Source organism: Mirounga angustirostris, unplaced genomic scaffold, assembly GCF_029215605.1.
Source record: "Mirounga angustirostris isolate CCGP_5_RB_7025 unplaced genomic scaffold, mMirAng1.0.hap1 SCAF_3, whole genome shotgun sequence".
Taxonomy (NCBI): Eukaryota; Metazoa; Chordata; class Mammalia; order Carnivora; family Phocidae; genus Mirounga; species Mirounga angustirostris.
Window position 1 is genome coordinate 170,471,043 of NW_026991711.1, and position 24,886 is coordinate 170,495,928.

Below are 24,886 nucleotides of genomic sequence, written 5' to 3' on the forward strand. Positions count from 1 at the left end.
ATTTTTTTCTCTCTGTTGCTCATAGTTCTCTCGGTGAGACTGAACAATCATGTATCCAAGTGGAATGCTGCCTCTAAAAAGCCATGTTTTCTACCTTTGAGAGTCCTCAGATTTACTGGCCCCTCATTAGTCTTCGTTCACATCTTACCACTGCATTTCTTTCAATGCTTAGCCAATCTTTTTAAGTTCCCTAGCACAACTCTGTTCTCCTCTCTCTGACAACCTTGCTTTCTATATAATAGGGAGAGTAAAATCTAAATGGCTCTATGTGGAGTCAGTTTACTCTCAAAATTAAAATGAAGTGGAAAATTCATTATTTGTTATTACAACTGGTCTGAATATCTCCTGGGAGATAACTGACTGACTTTGTGAAAAATTACCAAAAAACTTGGTGAAATGTTTGGAGTAGAAGGTAAATCAACCAAGAGCGGAGTCTAAACCTTCAGATAAGAGAGAGAAAATATATATACAACCCAGAAGGAAAAATTTGGAACCCCAGGTTAATCTGAGAGAAAACAGAGCTGAAAAAGGCAAAGAGTAGAGAAAAGGGTAAGTTAGCAGGAGATTTTTCTCTAGATGAGATCCTTCAGTCTTGCCCACCTGTTCTGTCTTCAGTAAAACCCAGCAAACTCACAAAGTCTTGGCGAGAATTACTTTTGTTGTTGGGAAAAAGAAAGAAGGGACTAAGTGAAGTCTGGAAGAACTTGCTCCTACTGAAGGGACCACTTTCTCTCTGAGCTCACATTCTGTCTCCTTTCTTTCCTTCACATGGCAGAATTCTTCAAAGAAATTCCCACTTCCCGCCTTTACTCTTCAGTCAATTGTATTCTGCTCTCCACGCTACCAAAACTCCTCTCTGAAAGAGTAACAATATTGGCATGCCTGGGTGGCTCAGTTGGTTAAATGGCCGACTCCTGGTTTCAGCTCAGGTCATGATCTCAGGGTCCTGGGATTGAGTCCTCTGATGGGCTCCATGCTCAGTGGGGAGTCCACTTGAGGATTCTTTTTCCCTCTTCCTCTGCCCCTCCCTCAGCTCATGAGCTCTCTCTCTCTCACATAAATCTTAAAAAAAAAAAAGAGGAATAACAATATGTCATGAATCATGAATAATAATGGCTTCCAAATCAAGACTTAATTTCACTTGATCTAGAGCGTTATCTACTTATATTCCAAAATATTAATTGTATGTCCTTATTCTACATCCTCTGTTCTAATTCACTAACAATGTTAACATCATCTCAATCTTCCAATTAGAAAACATGGTATCACCTTGATTTCTCTATCTCATTCTGTAATGTCCAACTGGTACCCAAATCCTGTTGATTCTATTCCAAAACCATCACTTACAAACTAACAAAACAAAATAAAAACAGAAACAAAAACAAAAAGAAACCATCATTTACATGAAACTTTACATACTATCTCCTTTGCCTCAGCAGATAATCCATCTCTGTTTTAGTTCATGTTTCCAAAAGCTGCCAGAATTTTCTCACTAGAAGCCAATCTGACCTTGTTGCTTTCCCCATTTAAAAACACCAGTTTGTTCAAATGACCACTTACGCACTCTGTCTCTATTGTAAACACTCTTCTCATTGCACTTTAAAAAAAATATTTTATTTATTTATTTAACAGAGAGAGAGAGAGAGAGAACACACAAGCAGAGGGAGGGGGCAGAGGGATAAGCAGGCTCCCCGCAGAGCAGGGAGCCCAGTGCAGGGCTCCATCCCAGGACCCTGGGATCCTGACCTGAGCCAAAGGCAGACGCTTAACTGACTGAGCCACCCAGGCGCCCCTTCTCATTGCATTTTATTGGCTAGTTACTCACCTGTAAATTTTTTGAGTACAGGGTTGGATGTGTCCATAGTAGGTAATCATGAAGTTAGGATACATGGTAAACAACTCCTTAATGTTTGATCAATGAATAAATGATTGAATGAATAGCTGCTCTTCACTACTTGCTTGTAATAATCTCTTATTTGACAGAGATGAATGAAAATGTCTGTCTGAATTCGTGGATAAGCATTACGAGTAAGACTATTCAGATAACCCCTTAAAGATCGAAATTAACCTTCATAAGGAATTTGATGATTAAAAAGAAATTTAAAAAGTCAGAATACTTTACTGATGTACTCATCTTTAAAGTACTGAGTACTGAACATAGAGCAATAATAAAACAGAAAAAAAAGTCAGAATGAGAGAGGAGATGCATCACTCTGGTGAAGAGCACAGCATCTCCAGATGCTACAGCCAGGCTGCCTGGTTTTTAAATTTTTTTAAATACTTCCCAGAGTCTTCATGAGATTTAATGAACTAATAAATATTAGAGAATACGGTATCTGGCACATAAGAATAGGCATCACCTCTTATCATTTATTTATTTTAAATCATCTCATACTCTTATAAATATATGGGATTATCAGGAATAAAAGAATGAGTCCATTCATTTCAACCCAGAATATCCAATAGCCTGGTCTCTCTACTGCAGCTACCACAGGTATTACTGGCTCTAACTAAAAACAGACTATACCAGACTCCAGATGAATCTGAATTATGTATATTTTACATCTCCAATATGCTAAGACTTTTAAACGTTTTTGTTTTCTTCCAGGGACAGAAAAAAAGCCTGGATGTTACTAACCACAGTGTATGATTATTGTTGGAATTAGTTGTGAATTAAACTTCCAATTCCTTTCCCTCTCTGATTTGCAGTACTTTTGTCATCACAATGGAGAAAACATCTTGCAATAAGAAATACAGCCATTGCATTTGGAATTTTCCCACGGTGGTCTACCCATCTCTCAATTCAGCTTTTGCTCAAGTATAATGAGAGGCTGGTCCACAGCCATTCATTTACAGCATCTGAGTAAAAACTACAGAGCACAAATTAGCCTTGCTTTAGAACACTCTGGTATGTCAGAATTCTCAACTGAAAAAGGGAACTTTTCATTTGGGCAGGTGAGTGAGGGAAGGGGCTGAAACACAAGATGCTTGTGATTAGGGTAAGTTCAACAGCAGGAAGTGCACAAAGGGAAGCTGATGAGCAAGCCCACCCCCCACTATCCACAACCATCTTCTCCATTCCGTTTCCCAGAGCAATCAAAGGATATTCTGAACCTCTCAAAATGCCATCAATCCTTATTGAGAATGAAATAGAACATCTCTCTCTAAAGCCTTTGCAGGAGTAATCATCGTAAGAGGCTGGCCTGAACAGGGAGCTCTGGCAGACAAAGATGGATTTGTAAAAATAAATAAATAAATACAGATATACATTAATTAAATAACCTCCACAAAATATGAATAGAAAGTTGATGATAATCTCCCAATTCTATTGTATAAAGGGTAAAGAAACTCACAATTGTGCTCTCCAGGTCTAGTACAGTAAAGAATAGGCTTCTTGATGAGATGTTTCCAATAACGTACAGCAGAGCTAGGAATCTTGTGGCAATAATACTAAAAAATAACCGTCTAAATGATTTAGATAAAACAGTCATTAACATTCCAAATCTAAGTATTGTCTCTAGTTGCCCCTCCCTCCTCTTTGTTTCCTTTCCTAGCTCTGATTTTCTTCTTTAGTACATTTGGACAAAGAAGGGAAAAAGCCTCTTCTGATTGTTTACAAAGCTTTCTTATGACAGCTGACAATTGCTCAAGTGTAAAATAATTTCATAAAGATCACTGAAATGTTCTTTAACACCGGACTCTTCTTAAACAAACAGCATTTCACTGGTCCATGGTGTCTCTGTGTTGTAGGAACCTGTTTGGCAGTATCCAACTCCTGTACCGATAAAAAGCTACAAACAATGATGACTACAAATCCTCTCAGAACAATCATTATTTAATAGATTAGTCACTCACTTGGGAGTCTGAAGACCTGACACTTAGTTTGGTTCTTGAGTAACCAAGGTTTTAACTAAGTTACCAAGTCATTTTACTAGGACAGGAATTTTGTTTACTCCGAAATGGGGATTCTGGTGTGAAAATAAAATCCTACATATGTCAACTTTGTAAACTTCAAAGCCTTTTCAGCTATCACTTATTTTTGAGAATATTTCAAGAATGGAAGTGACTCTCTGCTTTTATAATTATATTGCTTGTAGTGGACTTTGAGTCCTCAGAAGATTCAAGGAAGGATGAGGGGATTTTTTGAAATATTACTTTGTAAGCTAGAGTAAAAAAAATTTTCATAAAGATTGTCCCAAATATTTTTTTGAAATGACAGAAACTAGAAATCTGTACCAACTATTTTTTAACGAACTTCATTTGAATAATTATTGGGCTTTTAAAATAATTAATTATTATTTATTGGATATATTGATGTCCCATGTTCTTTCCCCAAATGAAGGTTGGAAATTAAAAGCATAGAGTGTAGACCAGACAGACCTGGGTTCAAATCTCACTTTCTATCATTCAAGCTGGAAGTCTCAACAAAAAGACTTTACATCTTCATCTCCAGTTTCTATCGTCATAAAATGTGAACAGTAATATTCTCTGCCTACCCTTGTTGTGAAGATTAAGGAGGTAAGTGTAAAAAGCTTAGAGCAGAACCTGACACATAACTATGTGGTCAATAAATGGTAGCTATATTTAGGTATGTATGTGAAAATTTTGAAACATTTGTGAAACTTGTAAAGATCATTTTATTTTCAAGCCTATAATTACTAAGTCCCAATGCAGACGTTGTTCTCCCTGGTTTACTTTTTTATTTTTTTATTTATTTAAAAATTTGTTCTTGGTGCTGTCAGTTCCATTCGACCCTCCTAAACCATTAACTCTTGATTATGGGGAGTCTCACAGAAGAATAAACAGAAGAAGCAAAACAGCAGCAGGGTCTCTGGCTTCTCATTGCACTCCCAGCGGGAGCCTTTTAAACCAATTGATGCTAAATCTCATTAGACTTGAGGTCAAAATCAAGATTTCCATGGTTTTGACCAGTAAAAAACCATGAGCCAACAGAGTACTGAATGTTAGACTTAGACATGAGAGATTGGAACATGGCTTCCCACCTCTCCCGTAAAAGTAAAGAATGCTGAGCTATAGGTTTTATCTTTTTGAGTATTGGTTTATACATCTATAAAATGAGAGGGTTTGTGCTAGAAGGGCTTTAAGACCCCTTCCAGTACTGATACTCCATGAATTTACAATTACTTACGCATCCATCTCATACTACAATGGGGCATGTCAGTGTTGCAAATTACTGTATTTATTTGATCTATTTACCTGGGCCAGGGACAAACTACACTGGTTATATTTCTATTTTACTGGTTATATTTTACCTAGGGAAAATCTTGTTGAAACAAGTGTCCAGAGAAAGTTATACATGCTAGAAGAAAGGAAGGAAAAGGCAGTGATAAATGATAGGGAAGAAGATTATGTTGTTGATTTGGTAAGGAGAGCTCTAGTCTGTGTGTAAGTGGGAGCATAGACTTTAATGTACACGAAATAATGTATTGCTATATGTGTATGCATGTATGTATGTATGTATGTATGTATGTATGTATGTACTGCCAACCCCATTTCCTTCATCAAGGTTGAAGCTGGAAAGTTCTAAATATCTTGTTGCCACTTTAACTTGTGGCAGGAGTGGAGAAATCACTCTGATTTACCATGACATAGGAAATATTCCACTTCTATCAAATCTGCAAGCACACATTTATAGGCATTAGTAGTGAGTTTTACACATATGGAGAACTAGACTTTGTTTATAGCTTGAAAAGAAAGAGAATAACAGTAATATTTATTATAAGAAAAAACGTTGAAAGGAATATAGACAATCATTTGCTAATAGAAAAAGCAGATTCTCTAAAGAATAAACAACTGTAGAGGAAATCATAATGTACTACAACAAAGAGGTGCTACCCAAAGTCCAAATCTACTAGAAGTGATTTTTATGATACATGAAGATACCATTAGAGAAAGAGGTCTAAAAATTATCTCTTTTTTACTTAAGATATTGATAGTTTGATTTTGTTTGTAATTTCTAAATATAAGGTTAAATGAAGAATCTAGGGTTTCTCTGTATGTTTAATAGGATGTCATGATCTAAATTCAGTGAAAACCCACAAGAAGTCAGTAAGAAATAAAAGAATGATAGCAATGGGGAAAAGAAAAAGAGAAGAAAAGCTTACAAAGAATAGTGTAACTAAGCTAATACATCCAGATTTTAAGAAAGTCACTGGTAGAGAAAACATTGCACAAAAAGGTCACTTGATATTTTACTGTATAAAAACTATCATTTGAGAGGGTGAGGGATATTCTCAAATTAGTGGTAAATCAGAGGTATTAGAACCATTTTTAATATCCCTGACATTGCTAAGAACTTTGAAGAATAAGCAAAGGCAATTTGACATTATATTCTCATTTAGAAAAAAAGAGACAAATCTATAATGCATTAGGAAAGATACCTCTTTGTTAAAATAAATTAACTACCTACTCACACCTCCAAACTAAAACAGAAAGCCCCAACATGATCTATATTTTGAAAGAGATCAACAATGGGATAATGCTTAGAGCTCTGGGCAATTTTATGTGTTTGAGCTAGAGAGTAGTAAAAAATAAATTGCAGAGACTGGTCAACTGGAATGACCATGGAATTTCCCAGGATAAATGTTCAAAAATCCTTCAACTATTATTGACAATAGGATTATATATCATATAAAGAGAGAGCTAATATAACATATATCATTCAAAGTTATCCCATTGATAAAAATGATAGGTATGCTCTAAATCGATGAGGACAAAAAAATGAAAGGACTTAGTGCTCAAAATATTCAGTAATATTGTCTTGTATTGGGTACAACGTAAACACTATATTTAGAAATAGAGCCCATTTTTAAAAAATGCGGATGTCTGTTGGGGAGACATCTTAGTAATTTCTGTGAAGTGATAAGGGCCTGAATTATAATCATGACGAAAGAGAAGAGAGATATTTGAGAGCTGTTTTGAGCAACGCCAAAAAAGGATGTTGATTTGAATTGGATGATTTTAATGAGAAGCAAGAGATTTCAAATCATATTTCAAGCCTTCATAACAATGACAAAAATAGGAAATTTGGGAGGAAGCCCACCCCACCTCCTCTGATAACATAGAAGAGTTCTCAACATGTACAATAGGAAATATTACAAAAACACAGAGTTTTAAAAGTATACTCAAAAAGACATCTCCTTGCCCTTGTTCATGTGGGTTTTGTCTGTTTGTTTGTTTGATTGGTTTTATTGTTTAGCTTTCCTTCTGACCCATTTCAGACCTACACTACCAAAACTCCTGTTGCAAGCTACATCCTCATCCTCTAATAATGATACAGCTCAAATGACATTCTGTAGCCACTTAAGCTGATTTGGTCTCCTTTGTCTTTTTCCTATAATATCTGGCACATTGCTTGCAGAATATTATCTCCTCACCTAGAATATAAACTCTTTTCAGGCAGAACTTTTGATTTGTAACTCTGTACCCTCATTGTCCAACACAGTGCCTAGCCCATGATAAACATTCAACATATTAATTCATTTATTCTTTAATCATAATAACTTGAACAATTTAAAAATTACTACGTAGATGGGGAAAACTTTGGAACAAAAAAATACCTAGTGATATGGAATGCCATAGTAAGAAGAGCTCCTCCTTCGGGCTTAATAGATTAAAAAAAAAAAAATCCCAAGCATCATATCAAGGATACCATGCAGGAATCCTTGACATATCTTGGAAGAAATGTAAAACCAATATCCTGAGACTACAATCATTTATCATCAAGTAGCAGCTGTTGTTAGAATTGATATTGATCCTTGGTAAATTGCAACCAGAGTAACCTTGTTATATCATCACAAAATTCTCCCACTACATCATTTAGCTATGAGATGCTTCCTTAACTTGTGTCCTTAAGTTTTTCTCTTCTGTATTAAATCACATAGGAACAAAAGTATATAGAGGTAACCCAAAATGCTTTTGGCCATTTTCCAGTTAAATATTCTCTAGAAGATATATTATGTAAATGTATAAAATATAATAATTAGTTCAAAAAAGTCATTCGATAATAAGGTAATTTTTAAAATTATAAGGAACTTATCAGTTATCTAGTTCACTTTTCTCATCACCTAAATGGAGAAACTGAATTTGGTTAAATGATATGATTAAGACTGTAATGCCAAAGAGTTTGTTCTAGAATGTGAGATTTCTCACAACCAACTTATTTTCTTTTATCCGATTGCCATTAAATGAATGAAAAGTGTTAGTTTCATACGTAGTAAGAAGTTTAATAGCAGCTTGAAATGAGGAACTTTTCTCCACCCCACTGTTATTTTAGGTATGGCCTCCATGCGGGATTGTTGAAAGCTGGCCTCAATTTCTAGCTTTGCTCCTTATTATTTGTGTTATCTAAACTCTCCACAGCTCAATTTTCTTAACTTTTAAAATGGGACGAATATTAGTGCCTACCTCAGAGAGCTTTGTGAAATAAAAGTGAAATGAAATAGTTAACTTAAAACACCTAGCATAGTACCTTGATTAGAGTTAAGCCATCAATGAGTTTAAGGGGATATTACTATTATTAGTTTCATTATTTCATAAAATAAGAATCATGGCTTTGATTTATTGAACAGTAACGACAAATGCAATTGAAACTTATGTTTTGAAATGTCATTATAGAAAAAGACATCACTGTTCCTGTATCATCCATTTGCTTGAATTTTTTCTAGTTTATATATATCATTAGGAAGCATATTTAGCACACTATCATAAATCCTATAGAGGAGACCAAAGTGTTCTTGTATTTCTATTTATTTTTGTGTGGTGAATTGGTAAAAATCCTAAAGGAAATTACAATGTGTGTGGTAACCTTCCTAGTATACTCTTATCAAAATTACAAAATTTAATCTGAGGGAAAAGTGATAGTAGCACAAAATAAAATATATAAAATCCCATTTTATAAGCAAATATTCAGCCTATAATTAATTATTTAGAAACTGATCGCATTTTTGAGAAACTAAGCTCCTTTATTTTTCTTCATCCTTTATTTCTTCTGCCCTCATTTTTTCTATTTTTCAACTCATTTATATAACCTATTCTAGAAAAGAAAGGGCAAAAAGAGAAGGAAAAAAACAGATCCGTTAATATAGTTATTTCTTAGCAGATCTAAAAGAAGTGGAGAAAAGTTTAAATTACAACGAGAGACCCATTATGGGTCTCCGGCTACACCAATGTGCAGCAGCTACAATTCCTTTGTCTTCCCCTGGTCTGGATAACTGAGAATTAGCTGATATGCTTTGAAAGAGGTAGAACACTGCATCTCTAAAACTATTCATCACCAATGACTGAATGATCCTGCAACAATTGAGACCTTGTCTACAAAAATGCACTGAAGTTTTTAAATTAGATAAAAATTTCCAATATCATTAAAGCTAATATATCTTTAGCCACATCAGATTATTAGCTATTTTTATTAATTGCTGCTGCATTTGGTATGCAATTCACTATGCCACAGAAATATAAATCTAGGTAACTCAAAAGAAAAAGAAAAAAAATTTATCCACATCAAGAGAAAAATATCTACACGGAAATTAAAAAAACGTGCAAGCACTTAATTGAAAATATCAGGCATTATGTACTTAAATAAATACATCAAGAGAGAAAGAAGACAGCAGCGGAACCTAAACCTAAAAACTGAATACACAAATGGACAATGGCCAGATCATACATAAAAATACAAGTCTAACTCCCAACTTAGAGCAACTCACCTAGGAAACCATACCTACAATAAACAGCCCAGGAAGCCAGTCTGCTCTAAGTTAGACTTGCAGGAAGTCAGATTGTCACCTCCAGCAGCAATCCAGGAAGCTAAACAATAACATCTATAACAACTGAACCAAAGTAGTCAAGACTTGATTAACTAACAGCTTCCCTAAATTTTGTCACCACTTTCAATTTAGGACAAACCAGAGAAGGACAAATATGCACCTCGAACTAATCACATTGAATGCCCCACTTCTAATTACCCCCTCTTACAGCTTCCCCACACCAACAGCCTCCAACCAAGGCATACTTCAAGCCTTCCCTTTTCTCCACTATAAAGCTTTCCCATTCTTTTGTCTGCCTTTGAGTCTCTGCCAAAATGCAAGTGGCGGTGGCTAACTCCCTTTCTATGTAGCAAGGTCTGAATAAAGAGCCTTTACATTTCTCATTTGGTGGGTCTTCATTTATTTCCACACTATTGAGCATCTACTACATATCCATCAATGGGGAGCACACTTAGATATCCTAAAAAGTTAATTTTCACAATATTTTGAGAGGATTTTTTTATCCCCATTTCATAGATGTACAGAACTGAAGTGTGTAGAAGTCAGTTTCTTGTGCTTTCCTATTTACATCATGCTAGAATCATAGTTTTTGGTACATTATTGTGATAAAGGTATTTAAGATAATATTAAAAGGGCACTAACAATAACAACAATAATAACAACAACAGCTATAAATTAGTTGGGTATTTTTTAGCATTATTTGCATTCGTATCTATCAATTTGCTGGATAAATGTCAACATTGTATTTTTAATTGACTCATTGCTTTAAAGTTATAATGAATCAAAATACACACAGAGTTTGAAATAATCAAAAGCACCATAGAAGAAATGACTTCTCTATCTTATTTGCTATAAAAACACATCAGCAGAAATAATTTGCTTGTCAAGTAGTGACCGAAGCAACAGGGTTTTTTTATAGATAATGTATAGAAAACCTTATAAGAGGGGCACCTGGGTGGCTCAGTCGGTTGAGTGTCTGCCTTCCACTGGGGTCATGATCCCAGGGTCCTGGGATGGAGCCCTGAGTTCGGGTCCTTGCTCAGGGGAGAACCTCTCCCTCTCTGGGAGGTTCTCCCTCTCCCTCTCCCTCTGCCCCTCCCCCCAACCCCGCTCGTGCTCGTGTGTGTGTGCACCCATGCACGCGCGTGCGCGCTCTCCCTCTCTCTCCCAAATAAATAAAATCTTAAAAAAAAAGAAAGAAAAACCTCATTAAGAAAATGTAGTTATTTACGATACTGACAAGGAAACAAGTAAAAATGAAATTTGAGTGATTCTGAAAGAGAATAAGAATTTGCCTGGCACTTTTTAAAAGGTAATTATTTAACAATCGCATAAGTTAACTACCATTGTATTTATTTTACAAATAGAAACAAGTTGTAAAGACATTTAAGAACACTACCTAAAACTTATCAGTTAGTGAGCAAAACAGTCTATATTCAGAAACTGAAATAATTTTTGGTTTCAAAGTTCAACAGATATGCTTAAGAAACATCTGATTAAAATTCACTTTAACATATTCCCTTACCACATAAGTTGGCACAGAACCTAAATGCATTGAAGTAATTTATTTTCTAACTATAAAATAATATAACTTAGCTTTATAGGAAGAAGCAGGAAAAACAGCATTTGCACAAATTAGAAATTACTATGGAAGCTACATAAAACTAGATTTTTTTTTTAAAAATAGGAAAATATAGATGATTAATAAGGCCTTTTAATGCCTGAAAATAAAATGATATTTAAGAACAATTCCCTTAACAAAGACCTGAAGAACTAAAAAGAAATCTACAGATAACATTGTTTAAATAATAATGTAGAATAAGAAATGATGACTAAAGGCCAAATAATTCCTCAGGTGGTTTCTTCTTTGTCTCACTAATTTCATTTAGTTAATTCAAACCTTTATTAAGAATTCCTTGCTTTGAGCCTAAATTAAAATGAACAGATTCGGAATCTGAGAAGCCTTATAAAAGAAAAAGATTCAAGTTATTGGCCTTTATAGCATCTCATGTTAAGGAGGGAAAACTATTTTCTGAAATGTCTCTGTTTTAATAAAAGTAATGAATTTGTCACATAAAATTATAAATACCAAAGTTATAATTTGGCCACTTTGCTAAGCATATAGAGGGGGAAAAACTACTTCCTTTATATACCTGAAAGACTGCTCCTTCCCATAAATAGGACTGATGCTCAGTGACTATCAATTGATTTAACTTTTAAAACCTTTAGTTATCTTCTCCCCATTGGGATGCAATGACATATTTTTCATATAAAAGAAAAAGTGAATTTTGTTTTGTTTTGTGTGTTTTTTGTTTGTTTGTTTGTTTTTGCCTCTTTCTACATCAGCCCTTCTGAATGGGGCAAATGAGCAAAAGGTATGGAGTAGGTTGCAGAATGCATTTTATAAGAAAATCACTTGGCGGATTTTCCAAGCAATACGTACCTCAAACATTGGGGTAGATGTCAAGAAAAACAATGGTATCATGAAAATCACATGTTCCAATAACTTTGAAGCAATGGTATGTGGGCAGACTGCCTGCATTAGAATCCTACCCTTCCACTGGCTAACTGTATGACACCAGTCAAATCCCTTAACTGTGACAAGTTTCTTCATTTATAAGACAGGACGAAATAAATAAATAAAATCTTTAAAAAAAAAAAAAAAGACAGGACGATAATAGAACCCAAGGAGATGGTTGTAAGGATTCGGAGACTTAGTATATATGTGTTGGTACAGAGTAAACACCAGATGAGTGTTACTTTATTATTGTGAATCTGAAACAAAGCAAATAATTTCATTTTAGGAAATGAGCAGCAAGTTGAAAGTTTTCTTATGCTTATGGTCAAGACAAATAGGATGATGATTGTTCCACTGACTATGATAATGTTCTTAAACGTAGGAGCCTGGCCACTTCTTGAAGGTGGAGTGGTGTCAAAACTCTTTGAATCTCAAGTATCTGATGATGTCTCATGTGCAGAGGTACTCAATACATGTTGAGTGAATAATGGATGAATTTTTAAAAATAAATGAACACATGGGTTGACACTTCTCAGAAAAAGAATGGTATTCATATAGAGTGGGCTTAATATTTAAAATAAGTGCAAATTCTTTTCACAAGTTTCTTTTGAAACTTAAATCTACATCTTAGAAAGGATTCAGTAGGGGCGCCTGGGTGGCTCAGTCGTTGAGCGTCTGCCTTTGGCTCAGGTCATGATCCCAGGGTCCTGGGATCGAGCCCCGCATCGGGCTCCCTGCTCATTGGAGAGCCTGCTTCTCCCTCTCCCACTCCCCTTGCTTGTGTTCCCTCTCTCGCTGTGTCTCTCTCTGTCAAATAAATAAATCAAATCTTAAAAAAAAAAAAAAGAAATGATTCGGTAGTCTTCCCAAAATGATTGATATAGTCCAAGGTATTGCAGTTTTCTGTTTCTGCTTCAAACTGACAGAAAATATTTAATCTCTTGAGGGAAAGAGAGTTGTACTTTTATCACCTCTTGACTACGGTTATATCATCTTTTTAAGAGAGCCTACCTTATTAAGAATTTTCATTTATTTATAAACACATAGTTTTATTAGCTTGAATGGGTTGATTTTTTTATTAGTTGAACTGGTAGATTTTTTTTTTTTTTAAGATTTTATTTATTTATCTGAGAGAATGGGAGACAGAGAGCATGAGAGGGGGAGGATCAGAGGGAGAAGCAGGCTCCTCGCCGAGCAGGGAGCCCGATGCGGGACTCGATCCCGGGACTCCAGGACCATGACCTGAGCCTAAGGCAGCCGCCTAACCAACTGAGCCACCCAGGCGCCCCGAACTGGTAGATTTTTTAAAACTAAGATTTAACTAACATAAGACAAAGAAAACATTTCTCCTCTTGAAATCTTAAAGATATTTCAGAGTACATATTGCATTACCCATGCTTGTGTTTTGAAATTAACGCTACATGGCCTTTCATTGGTATAGTATGTTTTTAATCTAGGAATTCTGCTGAATTCCTGCTGAAATGAGCTGCATAATTATTTTGTAATTCTAGGGCTTACAATATATTTGCATGATTTTATTTCTCAGAAATAATATGGGAGGTGGTAGATGATTATTTCTTACCCTATTTGAGTCAATTCTCGCTCTGGAAGTATAGATGGGCGGGGGGATGTTGAAAGCCTGAGGGACCAGGTATTCCTCAGCATCCATCATATCTTCCAAATCCTCTTCATCCAAGAGATTCTGAAAGAACTTGCTGTCATTTGGACTGGGAAGCTTCATGCGATCATCACCCTAAAAGTTTGCCCACCAGACAAACAAAAAATGAGTCTTCTTTTCACCTTAAACATGTGGACTTTGCAGCAAATTTACGTAATATCAAAGCAAGTGGTTGAAAATTCATGCACTCATTTAAAAAAATAATTCTTTAACACAATTACCAGTCATGAAGGAGCCTGTAACATACTTAGATATGACAGGGTAAGATAAATACATTTAACAGAATGTGATAAATGCCATCAGAGATGAATAAAGCAGAATGTTCTGGCTGCTTTGAAGGAGGCATAATCTATTTCAGATCTGAGAATAACAGTAGGCTTCATTGCCAGGATGTTTGAGCTGTGACTTTAAGAATAAATAATAAAAGACAATTGACTTATCAATCTTTACTTTATTTTATTTAGTTGGTTTGATACTGTAGAGTTCTCAGGACATACAGGCTGCTCCATGATTTGTCCTAAGGCATAACATTGTAGCTTCCTAAATCACAGCACAAATAGCAAATAACATAAACGAAGGTGGGAGAGACACCAAAACCCTGCTCTTTTTTACTTCATCTATTTCTTAAATATGATTTTTTTGAATTTTTCAAAATTATGTGATATTTTTGTAAACAAGTTGTTTATGCAAATTAATTTGGGAAAAGGATAACTGGAAATTATTCTAAAATCTGGCTTTTATCTTCATGTCAGACTATTGATAGGAAGATAAATGCTACCTTGTTTTATTGAGGAAAATTAATTCAGTGCAACCCAAGGTCCATTTGTTTATGATTTAGGTAAAAATAATCATAGATAAATATATTACAACTTTAAAATTTTCCAATCCATTTTTTTTAGTGTTTAATATAAAATGTTTTTTGGGCTATCATTTGATTCATATATACATCAATTCACTTGAATCTGAGTTATTGCTTGGATACTGTATATCTCCCCAAACAAACTATATTTATAAATATTTTTTAGGAAATTAAATATCAATATATTGAAACTAGTAATTCACTGTCTTCAACCCTGGACAAGATTAAAACAAAAATCCATCTTCTGGGCGTCTGGGTGGCTCGGATGGTTAAGTGTCTGCCTTTGGCGCAGGTCATGATCTCCAGGTCCTGGGATAGAGCCCCATGTCAGGGCTCCCTGCTCAGCGGGGAGTCTGCTTCTCCCTCTTCCTCTGCCCCTCCCCCCTGCTCATGTGCTCTCTCTCTCTCTGTGTCTCTCTGTCTCAAATGAATAAAAATTTAAAAAATAATTCTTAAAAATCCATCTTCCTTTTATTCTGAAAAAGGAAGATTATAATAATGGACATGACTTAATGCATGTTAATAAAAAGCAGAGTGCTAGAAGGCTTGTCTGGGGATAAGGACTTTTTATGTATATGGATAATCATAATTATCTTGCTGTTCAGTACCAGAGGCACTTGAATACTAAGGGAAGATTCTTAGAAGTGGTTGTGACATCGAGTGAAAGGCTCTTTCCATAAGTCATTTCACATGATATTCTGCTTAATTGACTTATGAGTGGTGATTTCCACAGTCCCAAAGATGAGATATGTACCAACCTGAATAACTAGATATCTTTGAGGGTCTCGAGCCATCCTTGAAAATTCAGCAGCCAGTTCCTTAAATTTAGGCCTACTGTCAGCATCAATCATCCAACCTAGAAATTCACATACAATAAAAGAGTCACTCTACCCATAATTAAGAGGAAGTAGGATGTAAATTTTATGAAAACATAGGCTCAGTTTGAAAAATATTCTTTTAATAACAATGATCTAAAAAAGCCAAACAAACAAAGAAAGCTAAAGAAAGAAACAATCCAATTAGGTGAGGTTCTATCTCAATCAGTTTGTTGATATTCAGAAATAAATGTAATATACGATAGAATAACAGAAACTTTTCATTTTGTTCATCTAATTTAAAAATAATTTTCCTTCTTAGAAAACATAACCTAGACTAACTATAGGAACTTACAGAATCTCTGATTTTTTTTTTTTTTAACTTTTCTTTGATGGGGATATAATTTATTATTTTATGTCAGGAGTGACATGAAGCTTTGGTTACAATGCAGTACACCAGCACAGAGGGGGGAAGGGAAGAGAAAGCAACTTTCTCATGCTACTTTTTTCCTGGTGGGAAAAAAACAATCCAAAATGATTGGTAATGTTTGTTCAGCAACAGCCATTAGCTTATCTAAGTACTAGCCTTTGCAGCATAAAAATACTATCAGCAATTTTCAAGGTATGTATTATTATTTAGCTGGGAGTCCAGATAAAGTGGGTCTTATCTCCCCAGGCTCTGTTTAGCTGATGAGATCACAAGAATAAAAGCACAAAGCTTTCCTTGATTTTCTTGCCAAATGATCCTCTTCTTAGGTATTAAAACTCATAAAAGAAAGGTAAAACTCCCTATTAGGCAAAATATTTTCCTGATTTTTCATTGTTTCATCAGAGTATCTAAATGAAGTATCTAAATCACCTCTGTTGCTAGTTATGAGATCAAATTATATAACGCATGCGTTTTTTTTTAAAGTTCCTTCCATAGATGACTATTGAATGATGTTTGATCCAATAAAGCTATAAGGTTTATTTCTTTTTTCCGGGGGTTCGATTTTTATTCTTGTTCTGGGAAGTCTTTGGGTGTCATTTCATGTATCATTAATGTTACCTGAATTTTTTCTCTTCTAACAAAGCTCAACTGTATGCATCCACTTAGAAAAAAAAAATGTTGTTGATACCAAGATGCTAATGAGAAAATAGGTGTTTCTGGAACTACTGGAATCAAAAAAGGTTAACTTTGCTGGGAGGTATCGGTTTCTTTCTAACTGAATATTGAGTAAATAGAACTGTGCTTAGAGAAAAGGGCATGCTGACCTGAACTGGAAAGCACATTTTTTATTTCTTCCCTCACTGTCAGAATGTATCACACATGTCATGAATATAAATCTGAGTAGACCTGGGTCCAAAGTCTCTTATTAATAAGATGCTTATTCACCTTCACCAGTTTGTTTCTTTGCTAACCCTGTGTAAATCAAAAGCGGAAAACCCCAGATTACACAAGAAAGATTGCTGAATGTTAATCTCACTTAAATTAAGTGGGAAACTCCAGAGACTTCCCTAATTCTGTTTAAATTAAGAGCTGAGGCTGCCAAAACACATTTATAATACATATGAGTATGGGGCACAGGAAGGAGGAAGAAAAGTAAGAGCGTTTGATGTAAACAAATGATCAAATTGAAAAAAAAGTAAACATTCATAATCTTTTTATTTCACTGTAGATTCATGTCTTCTCACTTCCCATTCTGCCCTGCTAATTTCCTGTTGACTAAAACTGGTAAACCTATTTCCATTTAATTCATTTTTTTAAACTATCAGTTTCAAGCTTTCTTTCTTTATATTTAGATCATTTGTCTAGACTGCTATTTTCCTATAAAGATTAGTAGCATTATTGTGACTAATTACATCTCTTTATGAAAGACAATTTGATTGTCATGGAAATGATAAGAATCAAAGTGAAATGAATCAGAAGAGTAAGAGTCATATAATTTTGACTTTATAACGTGGAAGCATGCATATTGATGCATACTGCTTCCTATTAACAATAAGCCAAAAACACAGGTGTTTACATGATTTTTCATAATTATTTTTGAACTTTCATATTTTTCATATACAAAAACATTATGCAGGTAGATTAATCCATACTATTATTTTACTAAGAATGATGATGGTGATGATAAAATTATTTTGCAGGGCGCCAGGGTGGCTCAGTTGGTTAAGCGACTGCCTTCGGCTCAGGTCATGATCCTGGAGTCCCTGGATCGAGTCCCGCATTGGGCTTCCTGCTCGGCAGGGAGTCTGCTTCGTCCTCAGACCCCATCCCCTCTCAGGTGTTCTCTCTCTTTCTCATTCTCTCTCTCTCAAATAATATAAATAAATAAAATCTTAAAAAAAAAAAAAAAAAAAAATTATTTTGCAATCTTACATTTGACCATGACCATGTAAACATCAATAGTGCAGATTGGAGGCTGGGGCAAACGTTCTCCTTTCTCTAATAAATCCGGGATTTCTCGGGTTGGAATTCCATCATAGGGTTTTCCTCCAAAGGTCATCAGTTCCCATATAGTGACTCCTAAATTGGAGATCAAATATTTACATAAGCAAACTAACAACATAGTATGAAGAAACCAGCAGTGTGCCAATAACAAAAGAAAGCTCCCTGGAAGGCAGTCAAAAATAGTCTAAAGAGTCTGGGTGGCACAGTCAATTAAGCATCCGGACTCTTGGTTTTGGCTCAGGTTGTCATCTTAGGATCATGGGATCGAGCCCTGCCTCAAGCTCTGTGCTCAGTGCCCCCACCCCACCCCTGCTCTAAAATACATAAATAAATCTTAAAAAAAAAGTCTAAAGAAAGGCTCTTCAGATTTCTATATCTATTAGGAGAAGCCCAATGACAAAATCTTTGTGGGAAATTCAATTATCTTATTATTGTTTTGAAATTTTTAATGAGTAACAGAGACAATTCAGAGTGGATGTCAAAATACAGAGTCTGTTCCCCATTTCTACTTTTAAGTAATGTTAATATTTGCTGATCCAAGTTAATTTTCACTACACCACATTAGAGCCTATCAAGCAATTCATTATATACATGTGTATTCAGTATCAAGTAAATATGATTGCAGATAAAATCTGATGTTGACTGATTTTGAGATTAACATTTTTGCTATTAAAAGTCCTGTAGGCGGGCGCCTGGGTGGCTCAGTTGGTTAAGCGACTGCCTTCGGCTCAGGTCATGATCCTGGAGTGCCGGGATCGAGTCCCGCATCGGGCTCCCTGCATGGCAGGGAGTCTGCTTCTCCCTCTGACCCTCCTCCCTCTCATGCTCTTTGTCTCTCATTCTCTCTCTCGCAAATAAATAAAAAATCTTAAAAAAAAAAAAAAAAAGTCTTGTAGGCTAAGCTGGGATGCCAGAATGATTACCTTATGTTATGGTAAATCCTTGTGGCTCTCTTTTTAACTCACACAAAGAGAACAGGTGGAATAAAACAGATTCGTATCTTTAACACCTGTGAGAGCCTGAGTGATCCAAATATAACGTAATACATATGAAGTAAGCATCACAAAATTGAAGGGAATCAATAATTGGTGATTCCATAGATATGAAATCACTTTCTTGAACCACTAGAACAGTGATTCCCTTTGTAAATACCAGCAGGCAAAGAGCTAACTTTGATAATAATGATTCTGATTTGAACAATAATATATACACTATAGACCTCTTTCTGATTTCATAAATATACAATTAAAAAGTTGTCATTTCTTAAGGATAAGGATTTTAAGTTCAGAAATAGCTATCTGTGCATAAGAGTCTTACCAAGTAAATTTTGATTGGTTCATATAATATACAAACTATGTTTTAATATAAAGTCCATTAATTAGGACTATGCTTTTTTTTCTACTTCCATCTGTAATGAATTATTAATTCAAACTGAAGTCTTTTTTAGCTCATGACAGTTATCATTGACTAATAATAAAAATACAAAGTTTAAGATATAAAAGTATATATGAACTTCAAGTTATCCTTTATAATAATATCATTAGCAATTACCTGATTTTTCTTGTTAATATTTTTATCTTATGATTCTTAGGTATAATATAAAAATGTAACTAGTGACACAATTTAACTGTTTGATCTTGATTAAATCCTACTTAATTTTGCATATTAAAGAATGGCTCTGTAGAACCAATAATTAAGATTCAGTGTCCATGAGACAGGCTGGAACAAGTTAAGAAGCAAAGGTGCATAGATGGCTGTCTATTTCTATTCAATCAGTCAATATATATACATATTTATAGAATATGTATTTAATGAGGCCATTTTGTTAACTTATGTATGCAGTTATAAAAGAATAGATGCTCTCACATCTCTATCAGAACTTCTAAAAAAAAGAACTAATGTAAACAAAATGCAAAGCAATTACAAATCAAAATAATAGAAATATAAAAAAGAGAAACACATACATATAAAAACAAAAGTAGGAACAGCAAAACTCCCACCTCTGCCAATAATAATCCAATTATATCTTTGCAGGAGTGACCACAAGATATGGTTAAAGAGATGGCCTCATGTAGACAGACAATCCCAGGAAAACTGAATTAGAAACATCCTCAAAACTTACAATCCTATCATTTGAACATATAAACCATAGCATCTTTATTAAAATAATGGTGGCAATTTTCCACAAAGGTGCATTGTAAACAACATTATGTTTCTCTCTGCCTTTTATGTCTTTTGCAATCAACTATGATATATCATAAAAATCTTAAAATGCCTTATGGATATGGGTTGATGACCTGGACTATGTTTCAAAGCAGAGTACTAATCTATCTATCTATCTATCTATCTATCTATCTATCTATCTATCTATGTACTTATTTTAATGTCGTTTAAAATTGCTTGCAGCAGATTGTCACATTTAATTGAGGGAAACATACATAGAAAAAAGGAAAAGAAAAAAATAATATATATGTCATATATCAAAATTTATATGGTAACATATAAGTCTATCATACAAAATATAATCTGTAAACCTATATCATATAATATATATACTTGTTTCATGTAATATATATACTAGATTTGTGTTTCTATTTAGTCTTTACAGTTCAACAATTAAAATTTTTCAATCGTTTTCCTATACTTGTCTATATCTCAAGCACAGCACACTTTCTACTTCGAAGCTTAGCAGAATACATGGAGACTTTGTGGAAATTTTAAACAAACAGCATAGGTGTGTGGAGGTAAAAAACACTTTACAGAAATGTCTTAACTTTTTTTTTTTAAGATAATTTGTGCTTTTCTAGATAAGAGGTATAAGTTCTATAGTGATTGAATGGATTAAGTCTTTTTTCTAAAAACAAAAACAAAGATAAAGCTAGACTTAAATTTGAGTAAACTAAATTGTACCATGCTTTCAAGTCACACCACCTTTTTGCTTAAATGGGCATCATGCTTTTAATTTGTAAGAAATATTGGTTCTTTGTGACATATTTAAACTTAGAAAAGGTGTTGATTCATTCTCACTAATACCTGGATGAACTTAAGTTGTAAATAGCTAGATAGATCTAAGTATCTCATCTCACCAATTGAGTTAAATGCAATTAAATGAATGCTCTAAGTTTAAAATCACCCATTCCCAGTTCATGTTATTCATTCTCTAATATATCTGTTTATTCCAAAGTAGTTTGTAAATTAAAATCAAAGCTGCAATTAGAAATCTTCTCTCCTATCTCTCCCCTCACATTTATTGCTCTCACCTTATTGCTTTCTGTAATTGTTCTTCGTTACAACAATAACATTTCTTATTATAGAACAGACATTCTTTTATTTTTAACATATGTTTTCAAACAGTGTTTTGAAAAATCAAGGCTATGAGGCTCTATGACATTGTTCCTAAACTAAAATTGGCTGGTTTTTTTCTGTCAAAATGATCAGAAAAGTTGTTACCAAACCAAAGGTTATGGTAGACAACTCAACTGAGATTTTAATATATTACATTTTAGAGAACCAAGGAATAATAAAAAAGGCAGATAAATGATACAATTTAGAGTTTTGTTTTTTTAAGTGGAAAAGCAAAGAGTTAATTCCTTTAGGAAATAAGGCTCATAAGTAGGTATTTCCAACACAATAAAATAAGTTGGCTTAAGATGTTTTACATGAGCCTAATATATTTATTTTTGCCTTAAAACCCTTAATTCACAAGGAAGATTTATTTACCATAGCTCCAAACATCACTCTGATGGGTGAATTTCCTGTAGTGTATACACTCCAGAGCCATCCATTTAATTGGCATCTGAGAAATAAAAAGAGAAATAAAAAGTGAAAGTTTTATAGTTACATAAAAAGTCATTCCTATATTCTTTTCCCAAAATATGAGTCTCTGGGTTTGCCTCAATTGTATTTTTTGATTGTGTTTTTTTGTGTGTATAGAAAATACAAATATAATATTAATAATAAAGATGTTATTTCTCAATACAGAGAGCAATGAATTGAAATTTATAAAATTCTTAAAGTGAATTAACCTAAAGATATATTTATTTTTAAAAGCTTCATAAACAATGAAAAGTAAAATAGTATCACTTTTTTAGTATAGTATCTTTACTTTATAGTATCACTATAGTTCTTAATTAATGTTCAGCAATTAATTCAGTTACTAGTTAATATTATGACTCACAATATCAATTCTAAACATTTAAGACATGTGCTTCTAAAAATATGATCTACGACATTTCCCCCGCCCTCTCGTCCCAAAATGAGATTCCTTACATTTTCACTTATTCTTTTTTACCCTCAGAAAATTTCTGGCCACCAGTAAGATGGTCTCTTTCTATACTTGCCCCCACCTTTTTCCTCTCATATAAGTTGGTCACTTGAAACACCTAAAATAACAAATTCCAGAGTTAGGCTTGCTTTGTTCCCCAGCCACAAATGATCTCCCTTGTCTTGGTTAGCCAGGACTGAAAACATGTACCATTTTCAAACTAGGAATTATATAAAAGAATGTGAGAGGATCAGTACAAATCTACATCACTACTCACATACCCTGCTGATGAGGGGTCAGCAGAATAAGTTTCAACTAGGAAGGGCAGCATTATATAGCTGGAAATATAATTAGATTCTATGGAATAAAGATAAACACTTCTACTTTGCAGTAGAAAGCTTAAAACTAAATAGGCCTTTGAAATCATGAGGTTTGCTGCTCACCAAGGTGACACCAAGGTAACTGTATGACAGAATCATGGTATTCAGTGAAAGGGAACAGAAGACACACTGAAAGTGATTTCCCTACAGGCAAGGAGATAGCTGACTTTATGGACTACGGACATGGTGTTAAAGAAGTAAGTTTAAATCACAGGTGGCTTGATAAAGACTTAATGGTTACTAGGCATTTAAAGCTATAACGAATCTTGCTTTAGACAAATCCTACAGCTATATGTTCTTAAGACAAGTGAAGTCATGTGATTTATAGACTTCTACTGTGTAATCTTCTAGTGGATTTCAAAGCTGTGGTCTCAAACTGCGACAATTTGGTAGCAAACAGGCAAAACAGTCTGATAAAATTGAGGAAAGATTAGGAAATACTACAAAACTGAAGTTTTTAAAAATTTGTCTTGTGATAAGATCTGAATATACATAGTTATATAAGAGATCCTATAAAGATATAAAAATCATGTACTACATGACATATAAAAATCAATGTTAAGCATTTGGAAGCCCATCATTGCAAAATATTTGTAATATATATTTGGATGGCTCATATAAATAAGGCACATGATAAACATATTTAAATGACATATCGATCACTTTTTTTTGTTAGCATGTGTTTATATGTCACCATAGGTTAAGGATGCATTTGCTTATTTCATCTGGCCTCTCCTGATCTAAGTTTTCCCACATTAAGCTAGAAGGACCTCCAGATGGAGAGGAGATATCCTTAGCCAAGTCTAAACAGTGGGTTAACGAGGGAAAACAAGAGCTGGAACTAAGGCCTGCACTGAGACTACATGGCGGGAACACAGTTGTCAGGCAAGACCTGAGGCTGGAGAGTCAGAAAAGTAGAAGAGGAATGGTACTGTTAAGACCCCTGGGATATAGTGGCCTATATTCTGGTGGAGAGAATGAGGTAATAAATAAAGCAAATTGGTCAATCATATACTACAGTAAAGCTTAAAAAAATAGAGCCAGATAAGAGGAATCTGTTATATCTGGTGTAAGAGGATTAGAAGCTAAATAGAAGGATGAACTTTCCAATGAATTATGGTTCTTGGTAGTGGTCAGGCTTCTCCCTAATCTATGAAAGAATAGTTGTGTCTCTCTGTATGGTCAGTCCTGTGTTCTTAGGAACAATGAAACAATTACTATGGCCCTGGATTAAAGTGTAATTTCTAAACTGCCTAAGGATCCACCCACTTCCCAATACTGGATGTGACAGAAGGACCACTAGAGATGAATTGTCTTATTTTGGCTACTTTTGAGAAATGGATGTTGGTATATATAATATATTTGACCCTGGGTGAGAGAGAGGGCAAACGGTAGAATTGAGATTTTACACTTTCATAACTTCAGACTTAGTGGCTTCTTCCTATAATATGTAAGAAGATAAAAGAATATCATACTATATTTTCAAGCAATATTGTTCTAAAAAGATACCCACCTTCCCTCCATCAGCATTATACTCCTTTTCATCTCCTTCTAAGAGTCTGGCTAGTCCAAAATCTGTGATTTTCACATGGTTTGGAGATTTCACTAAGACATTTCGGGCTGCCAAATCCCGATGAACAAGCCGTCTTTCTTCCAAGTACATCATTCCCTGAAAAACACCATGTTCCAAAAAGATAGTCAGTTAATGCCTAGGCTTTTCTATTTATCTAAAAAGCAGTTTCTTAGCCTCCAGTTGCAAGTGCTTGATGTCTCTAAGCGAAGCCAGGATCCTGGAATATTTTCAAAATTAGGAAAAACCTGGGATAAAAAAGCAAACCACAAATAACTTTTAGCCTTTATCACTTAAAGTCCTATAAAGAATGAATTACCTGTACATGAGCTAAATGTTAGATCATTTTTTTTTCCCTCAGAGACTTTATACTCTTTTGCAAACACTTTCACTAGTGAGGCGTGTCTCTCAGTAGATAAGCTAACACACACTTGGACTGACCCACATTATTTCTAGTAGTTTTCTTTTCAATAACTCCAGCTTCATGCCATCCTCCCCATACACACCTGCTCCAAAGACACCCATCCATAATTTTTTTAAAAAATATTTCATATGAAGGTTTAATGGTGCCAAAATCACCATC

At 34.4% G+C, this 24,886-nt stretch overlaps 1 protein-coding gene across 1 annotated transcript in view; it reads right to left on the bottom strand.

Annotated features, from left to right (window-relative positions):
* Nucleotides 1–24,886, bottom strand: part of ERBB4 (erb-b2 receptor tyrosine kinase 4) — a 49,091-nt gene that overhangs the window by 20,368 nt on the left and 3,837 nt on the right. The window contains exons 2-6 of the mRNA XM_064585839.1: nucleotides 24,247–24,402; nucleotides 21,810–21,885; nucleotides 18,018–18,164; nucleotides 15,599–15,696; nucleotides 13,886–14,056 (exon numbers count right to left, since the gene is read on the bottom strand). Coding sequence (XP_064441909.1) covers nucleotides 13,886–14,056; nucleotides 15,599–15,696; nucleotides 18,018–18,164; nucleotides 21,810–21,885; nucleotides 24,247–24,402 — 648 coding nt within the window. The remainder of the gene's footprint in view (nucleotides 1–13,885; nucleotides 14,057–15,598; nucleotides 15,697–18,017; nucleotides 18,165–21,809; nucleotides 21,886–24,246; nucleotides 24,403–24,886) is intronic.